General features: G+C 34.9%; 1 protein-coding gene across 10 annotated transcripts in view; it reads right to left on the reverse strand.

Annotated features, from left to right (window-relative positions):
- Positions 1–22,500, reverse strand: part of Bbs4 (Bardet-Biedl syndrome 4) — a 59,196-nt gene that overhangs the window by 16,490 nt on the left and 20,206 nt on the right. Inside the window, exons 3-8 of one of the 10 annotated variants that reach the window (XM_078049337.1) lie at positions 8,540–8,597; positions 6,560–6,584; positions 6,084–6,163; positions 3,464–3,527; positions 1,873–1,984; positions 443–515 (exon numbers count right to left, since the gene is read on the reverse strand). In XM_078049337.1, coding sequence (XP_077905463.1) covers positions 443–515; positions 1,873–1,984; positions 3,464–3,527; positions 6,084–6,163; positions 6,560–6,584; positions 8,540–8,560 — 375 coding nt within the window. In that variant the 5' untranslated portion in view covers positions 8,561–8,597. Of the gene's footprint in view, positions 1–442; positions 516–1,872; positions 1,985–3,463; positions 3,528–5,111; positions 5,133–6,083; positions 6,182–6,559; positions 6,585–8,539; positions 8,598–10,920; positions 10,996–22,500 lie in introns of those variants that run through there. The other 9 variants (XM_078049336.1, XM_078049335.1, XM_013359956.4 and 6 more) reach the window with 9 other exon arrangements.

The following is a 22,500-nucleotide window of genomic DNA, read 5'->3' on the forward strand; positions in this document are numbered from 1 at the left end:
ACCAAGATATAAAAATAATGAAGAACTACTCAAACTTTCCCACCCCAAAGAAAAACAAGGGTTTTCAGAATGAAATGGCCAGATGAGTGTCAAACAGATGGGGAAGAAATAAATAAATCAAATACAATTAGACTTATTGCTAATGGTTTGAAATGCTAATGATAAAAATAAAATCTCCAAAGTTTCTAGAGAGAAAAGTAGAGTTACTAACAAGAATCAGACTGTAACTGCTCACTAGCAACAATGACACTTAGAAAACCATGTAGCAATATCTGCAAAATATGAGGAAACATTATTTTTGATCCTATCAAAAAGCATCAACAAAATCTGAGAATATACATTTTTGGCATATAAGAATTCTATAATAACTTATGATAGTCATTTCATAAATGGAACTATTAGCATGCTTACTAAAAGACACTACTGAAAATTCCCTACTTACCCAATCTTTCTGGTTCAGTTTAGCTGCTTCATTATACACTTCAGTAGCAGCTTTATGTTTTCCCAAAAGAAATCTGTAAAAGATGCATTTTCCATAATTATTACCTCAAAATTCTTAGAAGTCTAACTTCACTAATCCCACTTTTTTGGGGGAAGGGAGGTACTAGGGATTAAACTCAGGGGGCACTTGACCACGGAGCCACACCCCAAGCCCTATTTTGAATTTAGAGACAGGGTCTCACCGAGTTGCTTAGCACCTTGCTGCTACTGAGGCTGCTTTGAACTCACGATCCTCCTGCCTCAGCAACCCAAGCTGCTAGGGTTACAGGCATGTGCCACATTTTGTTCATATTACACTCTCTGGAAATTCTAGAAGACATTTTTCTTGGGCTGGTCATGCTAGAAAGGCTAGGCAGGCTGCTCCACACCAACAGCAGAAGCTGTCTTGATAAGCACTGCACTGGCAGCTGTTCCAAAGCCTTCATCTCATTATACACCAATTTTGGTGAAAGTGTTCTATTATTTTTTTTCTATAATGTACTATAAATATAGACCAAAAAAGAAACAAGACAAATGATACAAAATTAAGCAAGAGATGCCATCATTTATCAACATCATCATTTTTCCTTGATACTGGATCATGAACAGGAAAACCTGCTTCTATGTAAAAACAGTGGAGGCATAAATGACAATGTAGGGAAGAAAATGAAGGAGGGAACCCTAATGAACACTCTACTACTCTGGAAAAGGAGAATCTGACACCTTATAAATATTTTGGAGATTACTTCCACTTAGAAAACTTTAGGGCATCCATACAACAAATACTAAAATACTTCTCTGTGTCAAGTATCATAATAAGTGTTGAAGAGCAGACCAGGAAAATTCCATGGGTTGCCAATATGATTAGAGGACTTAAGGTACAAGATGGTGTTATTTATGTGATAAGCAGTATGACTGTTCTTCAAATTAGAATGCACAATTACTACAATATCTGGTTTCGGTAGTATTTTTGTTTATTTGTTTTGGGGTGGGTTTTGTTTTCCCCGAGTGCTCAGAATTAAATCCAGAGGCACTCTATTAGTAACCTATATCCCCAGCCTTTTTATTTTTTATTTTGACCATTTCCAGAGAGGGTCTCACTAAATTGCTCAGTCTGGCCTCAAAGCTGAAATTCTCCCTCCTGAGCCTCCCAAATTGCTGGGATTACAGGCACATACAATCACACCTGGCAAAATACTTAGTTCTTTGATACTACTTTATCTTTTTTTCTCAAATATCAAGATTAATCCACACTCTTCAAATGAATCCCATTATACCTATCAAGCCACTTTCCTCCACTGTATCAGTCTGCCAGCAGCAGGCTCAGCCTAAGAATGCATTTTACATTGTATTCCATGACTTCCTTAGGGTCTCCAGGCTGCCAATACTCACAAAGATCTGGCCACCTGCTTGAGGTTATCAGCACACTGAGGGTTAAGAATCGCACATGTCTGAAAGAGTTCTAGGGATTCCTGAATGTTTCCTTCCAGGCGAAATATCAATGCTGCCAAGAAAGATAAAATAAAATCATGTTCTAGGAAACAGAGTCTGGCATCATAAAAAATTGAAAAATGGGAAAATGGGAAACCACATGCAAAATATCCTTTGGATAACTATGTCTTAAATATAATCATGTATTACTTCAGATGGTTGAAACAAGTAAAACTGACATAAGCTAAAACTTCTTATAAAATAAGGTTAACTCAAACCTCCCTATCCTCTAAGCATCCACCATACACAGATATCTTTGCAAATTATCACAGAAACTTCACAAGAAGAACATGTTGAGGGGGCTGGATTGTGGGTCAGTGGTAGAGTGCTTGCCTAGCACATGTGAAGCACTGGGTTCAATTTTCAGCACCACATAATAAATAAATAAATTTGGGCTGGGGATGTGGCTCAAGCGGTAGCGCGCTCGCCTGGCATGCGTGCGGCCCGGGTTCGATCCTCAGCACCACGTACCAACAAAGATGTTGTGTCCGCTGAGAACTAAAAAATAAATATTAAAAAAAAATTCTCTCTCTCTCTAAAAAAAATTAATTAATTAATTAACTAAATAAAGGTATTGAGTCCATCTACAACTAAAAAAATAAAAATAAAAAAAAAGAACATGTTGGGCTTCCTCATCAGATACTTTATTATAATTCAGACTTCTACTTCACAATGTACAGAAAGAAACCCAGAATGATACAAGTGGAATCAATACCTCATGTCCAACAAGGAGTTTTTGTCAAATCTTTTTATTATATTAGTTTTCAGTAAAGTGACCTATTAAAACCATTAATTTTTCTTAGGCCTAAGTTTTCAGAAGAATTTATCAGACACTGGGAGTCTAGAACTTGTGATATTGGCAATAAAAGAGCAATTTTTTTTTTTGCCATGATATCCTAAATGTTTCAATATCTTACAAATGATATCAGAAAGGCTTATATTAGTCTGAAGATTATAAGCAATGAATGGTAAGCAAACCATTCATTTATACTTAAAAGTCAAAACAGAATTCCTGGAAAAACTGAAGAATGCCACTTTGGGCATTAAAGAGTAAAATTTAAGTGGATGGTTCCTGTTTGGGTTTCTGAAGAGTTCAATTTATCATCTGATTTATCCTATACAACTCTAGGCTTCTTCTCTTCCTCCTGACTTCTTTACAAAATCCTCAAAGCCTTTTCTCATTTCCTTTAGCTAGACTACAAGGAACTCTTCCAAAGCATTTTCTGGCCCTGAAACCACAGTGTGAGATAGTGATCCTAAGCATCCATTCTGAAAAAGAATGCACAGGAACTTACAAAGGGGTGAATGATGGTAGTAATTTTTTGCATAGTATTAATCACTTCTGAAATCAAAGAATTATGTTCAGATTCAAAAAATACTGAGCAAGACCTCAGTGGAACATTTACTTGAATTTAAGTATTTCATAAGTTGGCCTTTTTCCAAGAACCTAAGCCAAGTATATTTCTCCATTAGGAAGAAATATGTGACTTACCTTGGACATATATAGCATACTCACACAACCCCTGAGTCTCCTGAAGCTGTTCTTTGATAATGGCCTGAAAGAGGAAGAAAAATACCTCAGAATTTTTTAAATTTTTTTTTAGTTGCAGAACACAATACCTTTATTTATTTGTTTGTTTATTTATTTATTTTTATGTAGTGTTGAGGATCAAACCCAGTACCTCACACGTGCTAGGAAAGCGCTTCACCACTGAGCCACAGCCCCAACCCCAGATTTTTTTTTAAAATCTCAACTTTTGTTGGGATTACTGTTTTTAGAATAGGGTTGACAAATTACAGGACTCACAAGCTACTTTTGTACAGCTCTCAAGCTAAGAGTGGTTTTTACATTTTCAAAGAGTTACAAAAAAATAATAAAAAATAATAAGATACTGCATCTGGCCTGCAAAACATTAAACTATTTAGCCAGGCGGGGTGGCTCCCACCTGTAATCCCAGGGTTCAGGAGGCTGAGGCAAATTCAAAGCCAGCCTCAGCAATTTAGTGAGGAGTGAGGCCACAAACAACTAAGCAAGACCCTGTTTCCTAAATAAAATACAAAAAAAAAAAAAAAAAAAAAAGGCTGGGGATATGGCTCAGTGGTTAAGTGCCCCTGGGCTCAATCCCCAGCGCGCGCACGCACGCGCACACACACACACACACACACACACACAAAAAAAAAAATTAAACTATCTTACTACCTGGCTTAGCACAGAAAAAGTTTGCCAACCCCTGTCTAAATCTAACTAGACAAGCTATTAAAATGTGAGATTTTCAAGGACCATGATAGATGCAAGTGATTCCCTGATAAGTGAACCATTGCCTCTTTGTTTTTTAGATAATAATAAATAAATAAAGGTATGTATTTATGTGGTGCTGAGGATTGAACTCAGTGCCTCACACATGGTAGTCAAGGGCTCTATCACTAAGCCACAACCTCAGCCCACCATAGGCTCTTTGTACTACTATGGACTAAACCCAAGATGCTATAATAGCTCAGGGGACAAGCATCTGATTCTATGAATTAGGGAAGGCTTTCTGGATTTGTTTCAAACTTCATGTTGGCAGGAGCTGGAAGAGAAGCTGAGATACCAAGACTTTCAGAGAGGAAGACTTCAATTGCCATATCAAAAAGTTTGAGTGCAATGGGGAAAAGTTTTAATCAGGAAAAAACCCAATTCTGTTTGTTATACAGAAATATCACTTTGGAAACATGTTAAAAACAGAATGAAATGAAACAATATTAAAGGCAAGGTTGGTAGAACTCTTGAGGTAGTTTAAATTGTAATAATGAGGATTAAGGCAGGAAGAGGGGAGAAAGTAGACAATTTCAAAAGGTGGTAAGAGAAGGCCCTCCAGACTTGATGATTATCAAGAAATGGATGAGGGAATTGTGACACATTCACAATTGGGTGAATGATGGATGAAATCCATCTCTGAGATGGGAAATGGGATAAGAAATAGGTTTAGAAGGGAGCAGATTAATTCAACCACAGGCAAGTTGAATTTGAAATGTTTGTGGGCATTTCAAACTGATTTGGAAATCAGGAAGAAATGTGTTGAATGAACAAAGGGATCAAGCAACTAGGAAATCCCCAACTCTTGAGAAATAATTAGAAGGCTGGGCAGGGTGGTACACACCTGTAATCTCATTGAGTGGGGAGGCTGAGCCAGGAGGATCACAAGTTTGAGGTCAGCCTGGGCAATTCAACAAGACTCTGTCTCAATAAATAAAAAGGACTGGAGAAGTAGCTCAGTGGTAAAGGGGCTCTAGGTTCAATCCCCAGTACTGTTAAAACAAACAAACAAACAAAAAAAAACCCAACAACAACAACAACAAAAATAACCCAGCAGCAGCAGCAGAGGAAAAGAAGCCAAACAAACAAGGAAACTGAAAAGTGGTCAAAATGAAAAGGGAAACAAAAAAAGGGTAAAATCACAGAAGGAAAACAGAAAGAGAAATTTTCAACATTTTTACTGGCACTAAAGATCATTATTTCTTTGCACTGTTTAAAAGCCAAAATTTAAGAAGCATCACAAAGCTCTGAATGCTTAAAAAAAAAAGACAACACCATAGATTTACTTTGCATGTTAATACTACTACCATCTGACAGCAAATTTGTAACATATAACAGTAAAGATGGAAAATAAATGGTTTTTATTTAAAACCTTTTTTATATTTACACAAATGATGATCAACCTCCCCATAATTAAGAGAATTATCTTATCTATTCAAAGATCAAAAAAACAGATAACACAGTGAGGTAAACATCTGTTTCCATCAAGAAACCAAGAAGTCCCAAAAAATGACTGCCCTTTCAGATTTGCCTTGATATGAGAAGATACATGGAACACACCTGAACCAGACCCAAAAAAGTCTATAGTCAAACCTGGCCAACCCACAGTCAATCTGGAGGCCCATGAGCAATTAATGAATGCCACTAAAACTTTAAGGCAGCACTATCATAGCAAAGCTAACCAATATATAATGTGTAAGGAAGTATGAATTCACATTTTATTAGTGGAATATCAACTGCCATACTGTGCTGCAGACAGTTAGTTGCCTAACCCACAGCCTGCCTCCCATTTCCTCTTATCATTGCAGCCTCTCACCTTGCATGCTTCATAATCCTTCCGGATATAGTGGAGATGTATCAACCAGTTCTGCTTCTCCAAAATAGGAAAGTCTGGGACTAGAGAGCATATTATGACTAAACAAATGACACAAGCATTATTCGATTATTTTCCTTTTAGTGTTGTTCTAATGTCTAAATAAATCTTAAGCATATTGCAATACCCCAATTATTCATGCTGCTGATTATAAGAATATATTATAGTGCATCAAAATATATAGACTATTAAACTAAGAGATACTTGTCCTACTATTACACATTGGATATGTTTTTTTTTTCTCTAGAGTTTTTGTATCTTATATAACACCAGTTTTTCATATGATAACTTGGCCTACAAAACAAATCTCTTCTCTCTCTCTCCCCCCCCCATGATTATAGAAGGTGATTAGGAAGTCTTTTAATGACGATTTCAGAAATATTTCTAACAAAATATGTTTAACATAGTTAATGTCATACCTGATAGATCAAAGTACCAAAAACACTGTAAATAGTTAAACACAATCTTTAGAAATAGCTCAAATGGGAACATTATACTGTTGCTTAAGGAATAAGAAGTCAACAATGAAAAAAAAATCTATTTGAATTACCAAATATGGATCATGATTAAGAAACTATAAAATCAGTACAGGTAAAAAAAATTCATTAATAAATCATTTTTCTATGGTATAAAGGAGAAGGATCAACACCTGCCTTAGAATAGTGATAACCTTGAGAAAGAGGGCAGAGAAGATTGGGAAAAGATAAAAAGGAGACTTGAATCTAATGCTAACTTCTCAAAAAAATAAAAAGCTTTAAAGTAAAAAATAACTGAATGTTTTTATTTTTAAATCTGGCTGGTGACATACAGTACAATTCTCTCTGTAGAACTGCACTTCTAAAGGGCCTTTATGAGTTCCTTCCTCCCTCCCTTGCTTTTTTCCATCCTTCCATATTTGGGATTGGACCCAGAGGAACTTAACTACTAGCCACATCTTTGAGACAGGTCTTGCTAAGTTACTTAGGGCACTTGCTAAGTTGCTGAGGCTGGCTTTGAACTTGTGATCCTCCTGCCTTAGCCTCCCTAGTCACTAGAATTATAGGCATGCACCCCCGCACCCAGTTCTATTTGATATTTTTCTATCACTTGTTTCCTTCCTTCTCTGCCTACCAGATCTTAGCCATTCACATTCTGTATAACCACTTTCTGAATTAAATTTCCTGTTAAAAACCACACAAATCAGGGCTGGGTTTGTGACTCAGTAGCAGAGTGCTTGCCTAGCATGTGTGAGTCACTGGGTTCAATCCTCAGCACCATATATAAATAAATAAAAAATAAAGGTACATCAATAACTAAAAAATATTTATTAAAAAAACAAATCACTGAGATTGAAGATGTGTGTATATGTGTAAAATGGGTAAAGAAGTGCATAATGAAGAGAACTGGGACAAGTGGCTTACTGAGTAATCTTGGACCAACTTCTCATATTTATTTATTGTGGTGGGAATCAAACCCAGAGCCTTGCATAAGCTAGGCAAGTACTCCACCACTGAGCTACATTCCCAGTCCCTTGACCTACTTTTAATTGTATGGCCTATCCCTCTGTCACTTAGGCATTAAAGGAAATAAGTAAAAAAAGGAGGAGCCACCAAACCATTCTGAGTTTAAACATTACTCTATACCATTGCTTCTACAGCCTAAAAATTTATAAAATGTAAATTTTCACATCTCGACTATTATTAAAATGTCACAATAAAAGAAAAGTCATGTTTTGTATTCATGAATGAATTTACAAGGCAAATCAATGGCCCAGAGGCTCACAAAATGGAGTTCTACAAATCAGAAGGGGAGGCACCACCAAATCTAATACTAAGAGTAATTTAGAGATGTAATTCATCTAAAAACTAAAAGAACTTTAGCTTCATCAAAGACCTCATAGACCATTTTCACTGTTCCATAACTGTCCTGCTACCAAATGGGGGACCTTAGGAAATTTAATCTCATCTGTAAAATCAAGACTCATTAATTCATTCAACCAATATTCACTGACTGACACGTTCTAGGCCCTGGGGATACAGAAGTGAATAAAATTGACTCTCTGATTTCAGGGAGCTTACAAATGGGTGGAGTAGATAGAAGGGGGTAGGGATGCTAGCAGAAGGAACAGTGGATACTAAAATCTTATAAGTAATATTTTTCTACAAAGGAAAAAAGCAAGGAAGGTCAGAGAGTACACGTCTAAGGATCAAACTTTAAATAACACACTCATTCTCATAGAGGATTGAATCATTTCATATTTTAAAAAGTTCAAATAGTAAACCCTAAAGAAACTGTAGCTATTATTGTTGCTATTATTTTTATCGTCATTATTCTTTAATTATTCTCTAAGATGAAGGAATCATAAATACCTTAGAAATCACTAGTCTATGAATCCTGAATTTAAAGTTAGAATTTTTTACCTGTAAACATGTAAGTTGCATTTCTTGTATTCCAAATCATTGTTCACTCCAACTCCCCCTACAATCAGGGACACTCGTTTTTATATGTTTTCACAGATATTATGAGATATTATGAGACTTGTCTATTTCAAAAACTCTCCAAAGAAGACAGCCACATATATGCAAAACAGAGCCTCCACTACCTTATGACACACAGTGGTCATCTCCAAACTATTATTAAAATGTCACAATAAAAGAAAAGTCATGTTTTGTATTCCTGAATGAATTTACAAGGTAAATTAGAGGTTTATGTTACCACAGAGGTCAATGACCTGGTAATGAAGGGAAGACAAAGTAATGCCTTTTAACTAGTAAAAATGACCACCCTCAGGGCTGGGGTTGTGGCTCAGCGGTAGAGCACTCCTCTAGCACAAGTAAGACCCTGGGTTCGATCCTCAGCCCCACATAAAAATAAAATAAAGGTATTGTGTCCAACTACAACTAAAAAATAAATATATTTTTTAAAAACCATGCTCTTATCTCCAACTCTACAGTGCCCCTCTAGCATCCTACTAAAGCAGTAAGAGCAGAAGGCTGGCAATCTGGCAGAAAATACTCCCTTGCCCCTTCTCTTTTCTTGCCTCTTTCGTGACATGTCTTACCCCTCTTTCTTCCTTTAAGATTATAAGCCCAACATATTTAAGCAATTCCATAAACAGAATAAACATGACCCCATAAGAATTCTCCTCTATGGCAAATGTCCTAGGTGCCAAATATTCTTAGAAGTGGCCCTAATACAAATCTTTATATTAATCTTGGGTTAATGCCCAAGTTTAAAATTTGTGACGGAATCCTGGGTAAATGAAAGCTAAGCAGGAAATTACTGTGGTTCAAATTTTTAGTTGAACGTTTTCCTAAAACAACTAGGACTTTTCTAAGAGCACTATAAATAAAGCCTTGAGACTTTCAGATATGATAAATAAATTCAGCAAAGTAGAATACAAAATCAACATATAAAAATCAATAGCTTTTCTTTACACTAACAATGAGCTCACTGAGAAACCAGAAAAACGATTTCATTCACAATAGCTTCAAAACATAAATACATACAATATAAATACCATATTCAGAAATAACTGTAACCAAGGAGGTAAAAATTGCTAATTTTCTATGATGAAAATTACAGAACACTGAAATAAAAAAATCGAAAATGACACCAGAAGATGGAAATACCTCCCATGTTCATATATTGGCAGAATTAATATTGTTAAAATGGCCACATTACTGAAAACAATCTATAAATCAATGCAATCTAAATCATAATATCAATGGCACAACCACTTGGGTAGCTGAGACAAGAGGATCTCAAGTTCAAGGCCAGCCTCAGCAACTTAGTAAGGAACTGTTTCAAAATAATAAGTAAAAAGGGCTGAGATGTAGCTCAGTGTTAAGTGTCCCTGGATTCAATTCCCAGTACAAAAAAGTAAACAAACAACAAACAGTCATCATAGATTAGAAAAAAAAATTCTAAAATTCACATGGAACCCAAGTTGCCAAAACTATCCTTAGCAAAAAAAATATTTCTGGAGGTATCACAATACCTGATCTCAAAATATACTAGAACAGTATCAAAATATACTGTTTTTATACCAGCATGGTACTGGTAATAAAAACAGACAAGCAGACCAATTGAATAGAACAGGGAAAATAGAGACAAAAGCCAGTACTTATAGCTAGCTGATTCTTACCAAAAACATACCATGGAAAAAAGCCTCTTTCAACAAATGGTGCTGGGAAAACTGGATATCCACATGTAAAAAACTGAAACCAGATTCCCCCCCTGTCTAAAAATCATTTCAAAATAGATGAAAAAAAATAATCTCAAAAAGACCTAAAATACAAGGCCTGAAACTTTGAAACTGCTAGAAGAAAACAGGAGACAAACTTCAAGACATAGATACAAGGCAATGACTTCCTGAATAACTAAGGAAATAATAGCAAGAATCAACAAATGGGATCATGTCAAACTAAAAAGCTTCTGCATAATAAAAGAAATAATAAACAGATTGAAGAGACATACTACAGGATGAGAGAAAATCTTTGCCTGCTACTCTTCCCACAGAGGGTTAATATCCATACTATATAAAGAACTCAAAAAACAGACTGGTGATACAGGGTATGGTGGAATGCTTATTGGCATGCATGAGGCCCTGGGTTTAATCTCCAGTACTGCAAAAACAAAAACAAACTCAAAAAACTTAACACTAAAAAGCCAAATTCATCAATAAATGAGCAACTAAAATGGCTAATTCTCAAAGGAAGTATCAACAACTGAGAAATGCAAATCAAAACTATATTGCAATTCTGGGGCTGGGATTGTGGTTCAGAGGTAGAGCACTTACCTAGCATACATGAGGCACTGGTTTGATCCTCAGCACCACATAAATATAAAATAAAGACATCGTGTCCACCTATAACTAAAAAATAAATATTAAAAAAAACTATACTGCAATTCTATCTTACCCCAGGCAAAATAGCTAGATCAAGAAATAAAAAAAAAAAAAAAAAAAAAAACACTACATGCTTTTGAGGACTCAGGGGAAAAGGAACCCTGATATACTGTTGGTGAGAATGTAAATCAATACAGTCATTATAGAAATCAATATGAAGGTTCCTCAAAAAACTAAAAATAGAACTATTATATGATCCAGTGATACCACTCCTGGGTATACACCAAAAGGAATTAACATCAGCATACTATAGAGATATCTGCATACCCATGTTTACTCCAACACAATGTACAACAGCCAAGTTACGGAATCAGCCTAATCCCTGTCAATGGATGAATGGATATATATACAAAATGGAGTATTATTCAGCCATGACGAAGAAAAAAATCATGTCATTAGGAAAATGGATGGAACTAGAGATCAAATGTTAAGTAAAATGAGCCAGACTCCCTCACATGTTTTCCCTCATATGTGAAACTTAGGACAAATGAAAGCAGAAGGGAGACTATTAGAGAAAAAGAAGGAAATGAGGGAGAGGGGAGAGCAAGTAGGGCAATGGGGGTGAATATAATCAAAGTATGTTATATATGCACATATGAATACGCCACAATGAAATCCATTGTTCTGTATAATTAAAATGCAGTAATGAAAATTTAAAAGTAAGGCCTTCTTTGTTAAAGACTAGCAGACATGTAGCACATTAAAGTTTTTATATGTAGAATTCTATTCTTAATAAAGCACCAAGCCTAGCTATGGAATCTAAAACAAATTATTTGACTTCTCTGTGCCTTCATTTCTTGTCCCCCAATAGATATTCACTGGAAAATATGAAAGATCTCAAAGTGGTCATTGAATAAACGTTAATTTGTTCATATCAAATAGTAATTCTAACACTTTTCTACATTAATATAGCATCTGGGACAACAAAAGATGTAACACAAGACATTTTTACTGTTCTGGGCTTCTATATTGGTCAGAGTCTAATGAAGAAACAGAGAAACCACTCGAGGATTTAAAACAAAAAGACAATGATGGGATAAACAGTAATGGAAGAAATGAGAGGCCTAAAAGAGAATGGTGAGACTGCTCAGGTAGCATGAGCAAAAATCCACTACCACCCCTAGGACAGAATTAGAAAGGGAGCTAATGTACTACTACCCAGTACCCAGGGCTGCAGTTACCTAGAGGAAACCAAAAAAGAGGTTGGTCTGACTGGCAGGAGCAAGAGAAGAGAAACTTCCAGAGATGACCCCTATTCCTCCAACCAGGCTCTGGCATCTCCTTCCTCTTCCCCTCTAGTCTCCTACTAATTCCTCCCACTTGCTGATTCAATCAAAAACTGCGGAAAGCAGGACTCTGGGAAGAAAAGGCTCCTGCGAGAGTCAGCTTCTCATAACCAAGCAGAGAAGAGAAACTGTGGAATGATCTAAGGACAAACTGGCCCAGGATCAGCAAAAACATAAACTCTGTTCAGGAACATAAATAATGATGGAAGAAGAAGAGACTGGGCTGAATTAATATTGAGGACACACAAGAGAAGCTGTTTTTTAATTCTTTTATTAAATTGTTGCTATCCAGCTTGCTTCTTAAGAGCCTTAAAATGGGATGAGGAAGAAAAAAGGTCATATAAAAAAAAACAAATTAATTACAGTTTTTCTCTATATTTTAGATTATTGTTAAATTACTTCCCCAAAATAATAAGTTGTATTGTATCCTTTTTAGTTGATTGTATCCTTTTTAGTGTTAAGTTTTTTTATTGTATTTTATATGTTTATGTGCATATGTGTGTTTCAAAGTGTTTTCTCCCATATTATTTCACTAGTGAAATAAGGCTAGTGAGTCAAGCAATTCAGGTACTAGTGCCATATTACAAATAAGGAAACTAAAGCTCTAGAGGTTAAGTAATTTGCCCACAAGCACCAGCTAGTTAGTCAGGGCTCCTAGGGTACTAATTAAAGCACATGTTAGTTTCAGCCTAATATTAAAGACATTTCTTATTTTAAAATGTATTTGGGCTGTCAACTGACGTAACTTAGTAATATAAAATAAATAATGGTTTTAAAGTTTTTCTATTATAAACGATATGACTTTTAATATACCAAAGTAGCAAAATGTTTAAATAGTTCTTAAAAATACGTAGTTGGAATTTAAAAAAAAAATAGGGGAATAGGAATATGGGAATATAGTTTGATCCTTAATACCACACACATACATACAAAAGGGCAAAAGCATTTACTATGGCACTCTCTTTTATTATTTCTTCTTAATAAATTGTTTAGGTAGATAAATTCTACAAACTTTTTGATAGGAATTATCCATGGTATTATTCTTTGACAGAGGGAGGCCATAAATAAAGCTCTAAAAGTGAAGAATATTAATAAGCTGATATTATACCAGATACATAAATATGAGCAGTGGAACTTGTAGGAAAGAATAACATATTTCTTGCCAATACAAAAAGGCCTTTTAGGACACTAAAATTTATAGGGCCACAAATAAGGACCAAAATATTCTTAGTTCAGGTAAAATATAAATGTTGTATACTATAGCATATGTACATGTTTTTAAAACCTTTATTTGATACAAAGGGGATTATATTAAAACTATTTGGAAAACTGAATATTTACTGAGCCTAAATATACATTCCCAGGTAACCCTGGAACCCTACTCCTCAGTACGGTCTATTTACTAAAAAACATGTATAAGTTTCTTCATGATGACATTATTCGAAACCATCTCAAAATGAAAATATCCCAAATCTTCATCAAGAATAAACTGAGGTATAAGCTGGGGTTGTAGCACATGTGAGGCAATGGGTTCGATCCTCACCACCACAAATAATAAAAGTATTGTGTCCATCTACAACTAAAAATATTTTTTAAAAAAAGAATAAACTGGGGCTGAGGATGTGGCTCAAGAGGTAGCGAGCTCGCCTGGCATGCGTGCGGCCCGGGTTCGATCCTCAGCACCACATACCAACAAAGATGTTGTGTCCACCGAGAACTAAAAAATAAATATTAAAAATTCTCTCTCTCGGGCTGGGGATGTGGCTCAAGCGGTAGCGCGCTCGCCTGGCATGCGTGCGGCCCGGGTTCGATCCTCAGCACCACATACCAACAAAGGTGTTGTGTCCGCCGAGAACTAAAAAATTAATATTAAAAATTCTCTATCTCTCTCCTCTCTCACTCTCTCTTAAAAAAAAAAAAAGGCAGCTCCATGTGGTTTCCCACAGTGGCTGTGCTAATAAAAAAAAAAAAAAAAAAAAAAAAAAAAAAAATTCTCTCTCTCTCTCTCTCTCTCTCTCTCTCTTTCTCTCTCTCCTCTCTCACTCTCTCTTAAAAAAAATAATAAATAAAAAAGAATAAACTGAGGTAGACCCATAATGGAATACTATGTAATAATGAAAAACAACCAAACGCTATTACATGCAACAAAATAGATGAATGTTATAAAATAAAATTTTGAACAAAGCCACCAGACATTAGAAAATATATACTGCATGAGTCCATTTATATTGTTTAAATGCAGGAAAAACTGATCTTCAAGAGAGAAGTCAGATACAAGTAGCCACTTTTATAGATCAGTTACTGATAGTAGGGGCATGATGGATGCCTGTGAGATGCTGGTGATGGTCAGAACATAATCTAGATGGTGATTACATGGGTATGTTCATTTTGTAAAAATCCACTGAGCTGCACAATTATGATTTATGTACTCTTCAGACTGTACGCTATATTTCAACAAAAAAGTATCAAAAATTATAGACAGAATCAAATACCCCCTCAAAGAAATTAATTTCTGCAATAACAATGCAAAAGAGGAAAGAGACACACAACTCAGTCTTTGTTAAGGGTTAAGATCTCCAGGAAAAAACACAGAAAGCATTAATCACAAAATAAAATAATAATAAATTATCCTTCATCAAAATGAAAACCTCTCATCACCAAAATACATTAATAAAGTAAAATGTTAAAGATACATGATAGGGAAAAATACATATAATAGGAAAAGGACATATATTCAGAATAGACAAATAATTTAAATAATTCTCACAAATCAGTGTATAAGAAAACAACCCAATTTTAAAATAGGGATTTTTTAAAAAATATTTTTTAAATTTATTTTTTGGTGTAGATGGACACAACACAATGCATTTTATTTTTATGTGGTGCTGAGGATTGAACCCGGGTCCTGCCCATGCTAGGCAAGCATTCTACCACTGAGCCACAATCCCAGCCCTAAAATAGGGTTTTTCAAAAAAGGAAAGAAAAAGAAAAAAAAAAAATCCTTGAACAGGCACTTAACAAAAGGAATGACTGAAATGAAGAAGTGTTCAACACCATAAGTCATTAGGATCACCCAAATTAAAGTCACAATAAGATATTACAACACTCACAAGCATGTCTAATATAAAAAAGAATGACATCGGCAAACATTCCCAAGAGTGTGCAACAACTAAAACTCTCATATTATTGCTGGTGGGAGGGTAAATTGTAGAACCAGTTTGGAAATTAGTTTGGAAGTTTTGTACAAAGAGATAAAACATACACGTCACACATTAACCAGCAATTCCATTCCCTACACCCTTCCTCAAGTGAAAACACATGCCACATACACAATAAAACGTATAAATGAATGCTCAACAAAACTTTTATAATACATGTATAAACACATGAATTGGCATGGACATACTTTATATACAAAGATACAAAAAATTGTGCTCTATATGTGTATTAAGAATTTTAATGCATTCTGCTGTCATGTATTTAAAAAATAAAATAAAATTAAAAAACTTTTATAGAAGTCAAAACTAGAAACACAAATGTGTATTAAAAGAAGAAAAAAATGTAGCATATTCATATGACTTTATTTATTTATTTATTGGTACCAGGAACTGAACCCAGGAGCACTTAACCACTGAGCCACATCTTTAGCCCGTTTTTTATTTATTATTTTGAGACAAAGTCTCACTAAGTTGCTTAGGGCCTCACTATGTTGCTGAGGCTGGGTTTGAACTTGCGATCCTCCTGCCTTAACTTCCGGAGACACTGGGATTACAGGTGCAGACCACTGCACCCAGAACATGTTTTTTAAAAGAACTACTAATAGTGGAGTGTGGTGGCACAGAATCCCAGTGGCTCAGGAGGATCGTGAGTTCAAAGCCAGTCTCAGCAATTTATCGAGGCGCTAAGCAACTCTGTGAGACCCTGTCTCTAATAAAATATAAAATAGGGCTAGAGATGTGGCTCAGTGGTCGAGTGCCCCCAAGTTCAATCCCTGGTACTGCCCCCCGCCCAAAAAAACTACTAATACATACATCACCATAAATGAATTTTAAAAACACTGTGTTTTGCAAAAGTTGTGTTGCCCAAAGTTAAATAATAGAAACTGTATGGCTGACTCTCTTTAAGTATAACTTATATGGAAATTCAAAATCAATTCATAGATACAAAAATCAGAACAAGGGTTGCATTTGGGTAAGAGACGGGAGAACTTGAAAATAACATGAGGAAACTTTCTGAATAATGAAATGTTTAATTTGCTCTGAATGATGAATATACATATATATATGTATTTATATATATATATTAAAATACAAGTGTACACATTCATCAAAATTCAAAAGTTTTGATTTGTAGTTCTTACTAGCACTGAAAATAAAAAAAAAACAGGGAAAAAGTTCATATGTATATACTACTTTTTGTGTAAATTACAAGTTAACACAATTCCTCAAGATTAAATATAGAATTATCATATCAGCAACTCCACTTCCAGGTGTGAATTCAAAGCTGGGTCTCAAACAGATATCTGTACATCAATTTTCACAGCAGCATTACCAACAGTAGTCAAAAGGTGGAAACAACCCAAATGTGCAGCAACAGATGAATGGATAAACAACATGATATAAGTATATAATGGCATATTATTTGACCTTAAAATGGAATTAAATCCTGATACATTCTATAACACTTAAGCATAATAAGCAAGACACAAAGGGCAAATATTGAATGGATACCACTTATATAAGGTATCTATCCTACTCAAATTCATATACAGATAGTTGTTGCCAGAAGCTGGGGAAATGGAGAGATTGTTCAATGGCTACAAAATCTCAACAAGGGAAAAACAAAAAAGTTCTGGAGGTGGATAGTGTTCCTGGTTGCAAAACAATGTGAATGTACTCAACAACACAGAACTATACACTTAAAAATGGTAAATTCTGTTATGTGTATTTTAACACAATTAAAAAAAACAATACAAAGGTGCCATAAACATATTTGGAAAAAAAGATGTTCTTTTTAACAAATAATGCTAGGAAAACTGGTTATCCATCGAAAAAGAAAAAGACTAGATCCTTATCTCTCATCCTCCACAAAAATCAACGCAAAATGGATCAAAATCCTAGGAATTAGATTGGAAACTATGCAACTCCCAGATAAAAACAAAGGGTCAACACTCCAGCATACAGGTACAGCAACAACTTTCTCAACAGGACCCCTAAAGTTCAAGAAATAGTGCCAAGAGTTAATAAAAAACTTAGAAGTTAAAAAACTTCTACACAGCAAAGGAAACAAAAATGTAAAAAGACAATCTATATAATGGGAGAAAATCTTTAATAGCTACTCTTCTGATAGAGGATTAATATCCAGAATATAAAGAACTCAAAAAACATCCAAAATTCAAATAATCCAATTAGTAAATGGGAAAATGAATTAAACAGACACTTTTCAAAAGAAGAAATACAAATGACCATCAAATATATGAAGTGTTCAATATCATTAGCAATTAGGGAAATGAAAACCAAAACTACGCTGAGATTTCATCTTACTCAAGTCAGAAGGGCAGCCAGTGGGTCCATGGTATGGGGCTTGCCCTACATGGGTGAGGCACTGGGTTCGATCCTCTGCACTACATAAAAATAAATAAATAAAGCAAAGGAATCAAGACCATCTACAGCTAAAAATATTTTAAAAAGAGAAAAGAATACAAAAGTAATAAGTGCTAGAAAGGATTTGGAGAAAAAAGGAATACTTTTACACTGCTGGTGGAATTGTAAATTAGCACAACCACTATTAAAATCAGTATAGAGGTTCTTCAAAAGACTAGGAACCAACATATGACCCAGCTATACCATTCCTTACCATTTATCCGAAAGAATTCAAGCTACCAACTACAGTGATGCAAACATACCATGTTTATAGCGGTTCAATTCACAAGAGACAAACTTTGCAACCAGCCTAGGTGTTCACCAATGGATAAATAGATAAAAGAAAATGTAGTTTATATACAACGGAGTTTTTATTCAGTCATTAAAAAGTGAAATTATGCCATTTAGAGGGAAATAGATAGAACTTGAGATTATGTTAAGCAAAACAAGCCAAAATCAGAAGATCAAGCATCATATGTTTTCTTTTATATGTGGAAGCTGGAGAGGAAAAAGGAAAAGAAAGGATGGGTGATGTCATGAAAAGGAGTTAGTAGAGCAGAGGAAAGGAAGCAGGGGGAAGGACAGGAGGAAAACAGGAAATACTGGGGAATGATATTGACCAAATTATATTGTTTTATCACATGCATGTACAAATATATAACAAATCCCATCAATAGGTATAACTATAATGCATCAATAAAAAAAAGCTTGGCTCATGCATTTAATCAGTTGAATAATGAGGCAAAAGACAACAGGTTGAAAAGAGAATCAGAATTGAAGATGCAGAAACAAGTAAACTATTCTTTAAAAAAGCAAATGAAATGGGGCTGAGGTTGTGGCTCAGTGGTAGAGCACTTGCCTAGCCTAGCACGCGCAGGGCCCTGGGTCCGATCCTCAGCACCACATAAAAATAAAATAAAAAACAAAATAAAGGTATTTGTCCATCTACAACTTAAAATTTCTTTTTTTTTTTAAGCAAATGAAAGAGTCACTCACTAGAATTAGTGAGTTTTGAATTAGTGTGTTTTGAAGACACTGTGGGAACAGTTTCACATGGACTGCAGATTGAATGAGATAATAAATAAATTAAGTAACTCTACAATTTTGTATATACAAGAACCAAATCATGGGGAAAAAGTAATGAAACCAACAAGATATTTCCATGCTTGTATAATTATGTCAAAACAGATTCTACTGTCATATATAACTAAAAAAAAACAACAAAAAAAGCATGTCTATATAAAATAAATTTAGGAATGAAACATATATAATCCGTTGATAAAAATGTTAAATAAGATATAGGAAATGACATATTTGCATAATATCTATAATATTCCCAATATCCACAACCTTTAAATTCCTTAAAAATTACTGGCACATAAAAATACAGAAAACAACCCAAATGTCCATCAACAAAAAAACTGATAAACAAAATGTGGTATATACATAGAATATTATTCATCCTTAAAAAATGAAGATCCTAAGCTATCACTATTTGCCAACAAAATGATTCTATATTTAGAAGATCCCAAAAATTCCACCAGAAAATGTCTAGAATAAATTAATTCAGCAAAGTAGGAGGATATACAATCAACCCCCATAAATCAAACGCATTCCTATACAACAGGGATGAATCCACTGACAGAGAAAGTAGGAACACTACCCCACTCACAACATTCTCAAAATAAAATAAAATAAAATACTTGGGAATCAATCTAACAAAAGAGGTGAAAAACCTCTATAATGAAAACTACAGAATACTAAAGAAAGAAATAAGGGGGCTGGGGTTGTAGCTCAGCGGTAGAGCGCTTGCCTAGTCACATGCGAGGCCCTGGGTTTGATCCTCAGCACCACATAAAAATAAATAAAATAAAGGTATTATGTCTAACTACAACTAAAAAATGAATATGAAAAAAAAAAGAAATAAGACCTTAGAAGAGAGAAATATTTCCCATGCTCTTGGATAGGCTGAATTAATATTGCAAAATGGTCATACCACCAAAAGCATTTTATACAGATTTAATGCAATTCCTATTAAAATCCCAATGACATTCTTCATAGAAATAGAAAAAGCAATCACAAAATTCAATTGGAAAAATAAGAGACCCAGAATAGCCAAAGCAATCTAATAGCAAGAAAAGTGAAGCAGGAGGCATCATAATATCAGACCTTAAACTACACTACTGAGCCACAGTAACAAAAGCAGTGTGGTATTGGCACCAAACAGATTTGTATATCAATGGTACAGAAAAGAAGACACAAAAACAAACCCCATAAATGGAGTTTACTAGACAAAGGCACCAAGAACATTCATTGGAGAAAAGACAGCCTCTTCTACAAATGGTGCTGGGAAAACTGGAAATCCATATGTAGCAGAATGAAATTGAACCCTTATCTCTCACCCTGCACAAAACTCAAGGACCTAGGCATTAGACAAGAGACCCTTCACCTACTAGAAGAAAATGTAGGCCCAAATCTTTACCATGTGAGCTCAGGAATTGACTCCTAAAGTGTAAGAAGTAAAATCAAGAATTAATAAATGGGATGAATTCAAACTAAAAACTTTCCTTTCAGCAAAGGAAACCAATCAATAACGTGAAAAGAGAGCCTACAGAATGGGAGAGAATCTCTATCTCATGATAGAGCATTAATCTCCAGGATATATAAAGAACTCAAAAACTCAATACCAAAAAAAACCCAAAAAACCCTCAAATACTCCAAATCAATAAATGGACTAAGGAACTGAACAGACACTTCACAGAATAAGAAATATGAATGCTCAACAAATATATGAAAAAATATTCAACATGTCTAGCAATTAGAGAAATGCAAATCAAAACTACTCTAAGATTTCATCTCACTCCAGTCAGAATGGCAATTATCAAAAAAACAAACAATAATAAATGTTGGCAAGGATATGAAGGAAAAGGTACAATCATACATTGCTAGTGGGACTGCAAATTGGTGCAAACATGCAGATTCCTCAGAAAACTTGGAATGGAACCACCATTTGACCCAGCTATCCCACTCCTCACTTTATACCTAATGAACTTAAAAATCAACATATTATAGTGATACATACAGACACATCAGTGTTTATAGCAGCTCAATTCACAATAGCCAAACTATGGAACCAACCTAGATGCCTTTCAACAGATGAATGGATAAAGAAAATGTGGTATATTACACAAAAGAATATTACTCTCCCATAAAGAATGAAATTATGGCATTTTCAGGTAAATGGATGGAACTGGAGAATATCTAGGTAAGTGAAATAAACCCATCCCAAAAAACCAAAGGCCAAATATTTTCTCTGATTGGTGGATGCTAATTCACAATGTGGGGGGAGGGTAGGGAAAAACAGAGGTACTGTGGATTAGGTAGAGGGGAGTGAAGGGAGGGGAGGGGGTACAGGGATAGGAAAGATAGTAGAATGAATTGGACATTATTACCCTATGTTCATATATGGTTACACAACCAGTGTGATTCTATATCATGTACAACCAGAAAAATGAGAAATTATACTCCATTTATGTATGATGTGTCAAAATACATTCTACTGTCATGTATAACTAATTAGAACAAATTTTTAAAACATTAAATTCTGAAATGTTACAATGTGGCCATGAACCTTGAAAACAGAATACTGAGTAAAATAAGCCAGACACAAAAGGGCATATATTATATGATTTCACTCATATGAAATATCTAAACTAGGTCAATTCATAGATACAGAATGCAGAATGGAGGTGACCATGATTTGGGGAGAGAGGGAAAATAGGAAGATATTACTTAATGGGTACAGATTTTCTGTTTGGGATGATGAAATATTTTGGGGGGTTATTATTTATTTGTTTTTATTTCTTATATACATGACAATAGTGGAATGTATTACAATCATAATTATCCATTCACAGAACAATTTTTCATAACTGTGTATAAAGTATGTTCATGCCAAATTATGCCATTATACATGAGCTCTTATTATTTTTTTTTGCATTACAATTCTTAATACACCTTTATACCACAATTTATCATATCTCTGTTTGTATATAAGGTATCTTGACACCAAATTTACATCTTCATACATGTATTTTGTATAATGATGAGGGTCTCCTTCCACCATCCATGCTATTCCCCTTATCCCTCCCTTTCCCTCCCACCCCTATTCTCTATCTAGAGGTAATTTTCCTCCCATGCTCTCCCTCCCTACCCCATTTTAAGTCACCTCCCCTTACATCAGAGAATTCGGCATTTGTTTTTTTGGGATTGGCTAACTTCACTCAGTATAATCTTCTCTAATGGCATCCATTTTCCTGAAAATGCCATGATCTTATTCTTTTTTAGGGCTGAGTAATATTCCATTGTGTATAAATGCCACATTTTTTATCCATTCATCCACTGAAGGACATCTAGGTTGGCTCCACAGTCTAGCTATTGTGAATTGTGCTACTATAAACATTGATGTGGCTGTGTCCCTGTAGTATGCTGTTTTTAGGTCCTTTGGGTGTAGTCCAAGAAGAGGAATAGCTGGGTCAAATGGT

This window comes from Ictidomys tridecemlineatus, chromosome 5 (assembly GCF_052094955.1).
Source record: "Ictidomys tridecemlineatus isolate mIctTri1 chromosome 5, mIctTri1.hap1, whole genome shotgun sequence".
Classification (NCBI taxonomy): domain Eukaryota; kingdom Metazoa; phylum Chordata; class Mammalia; order Rodentia; family Sciuridae; genus Ictidomys; species Ictidomys tridecemlineatus.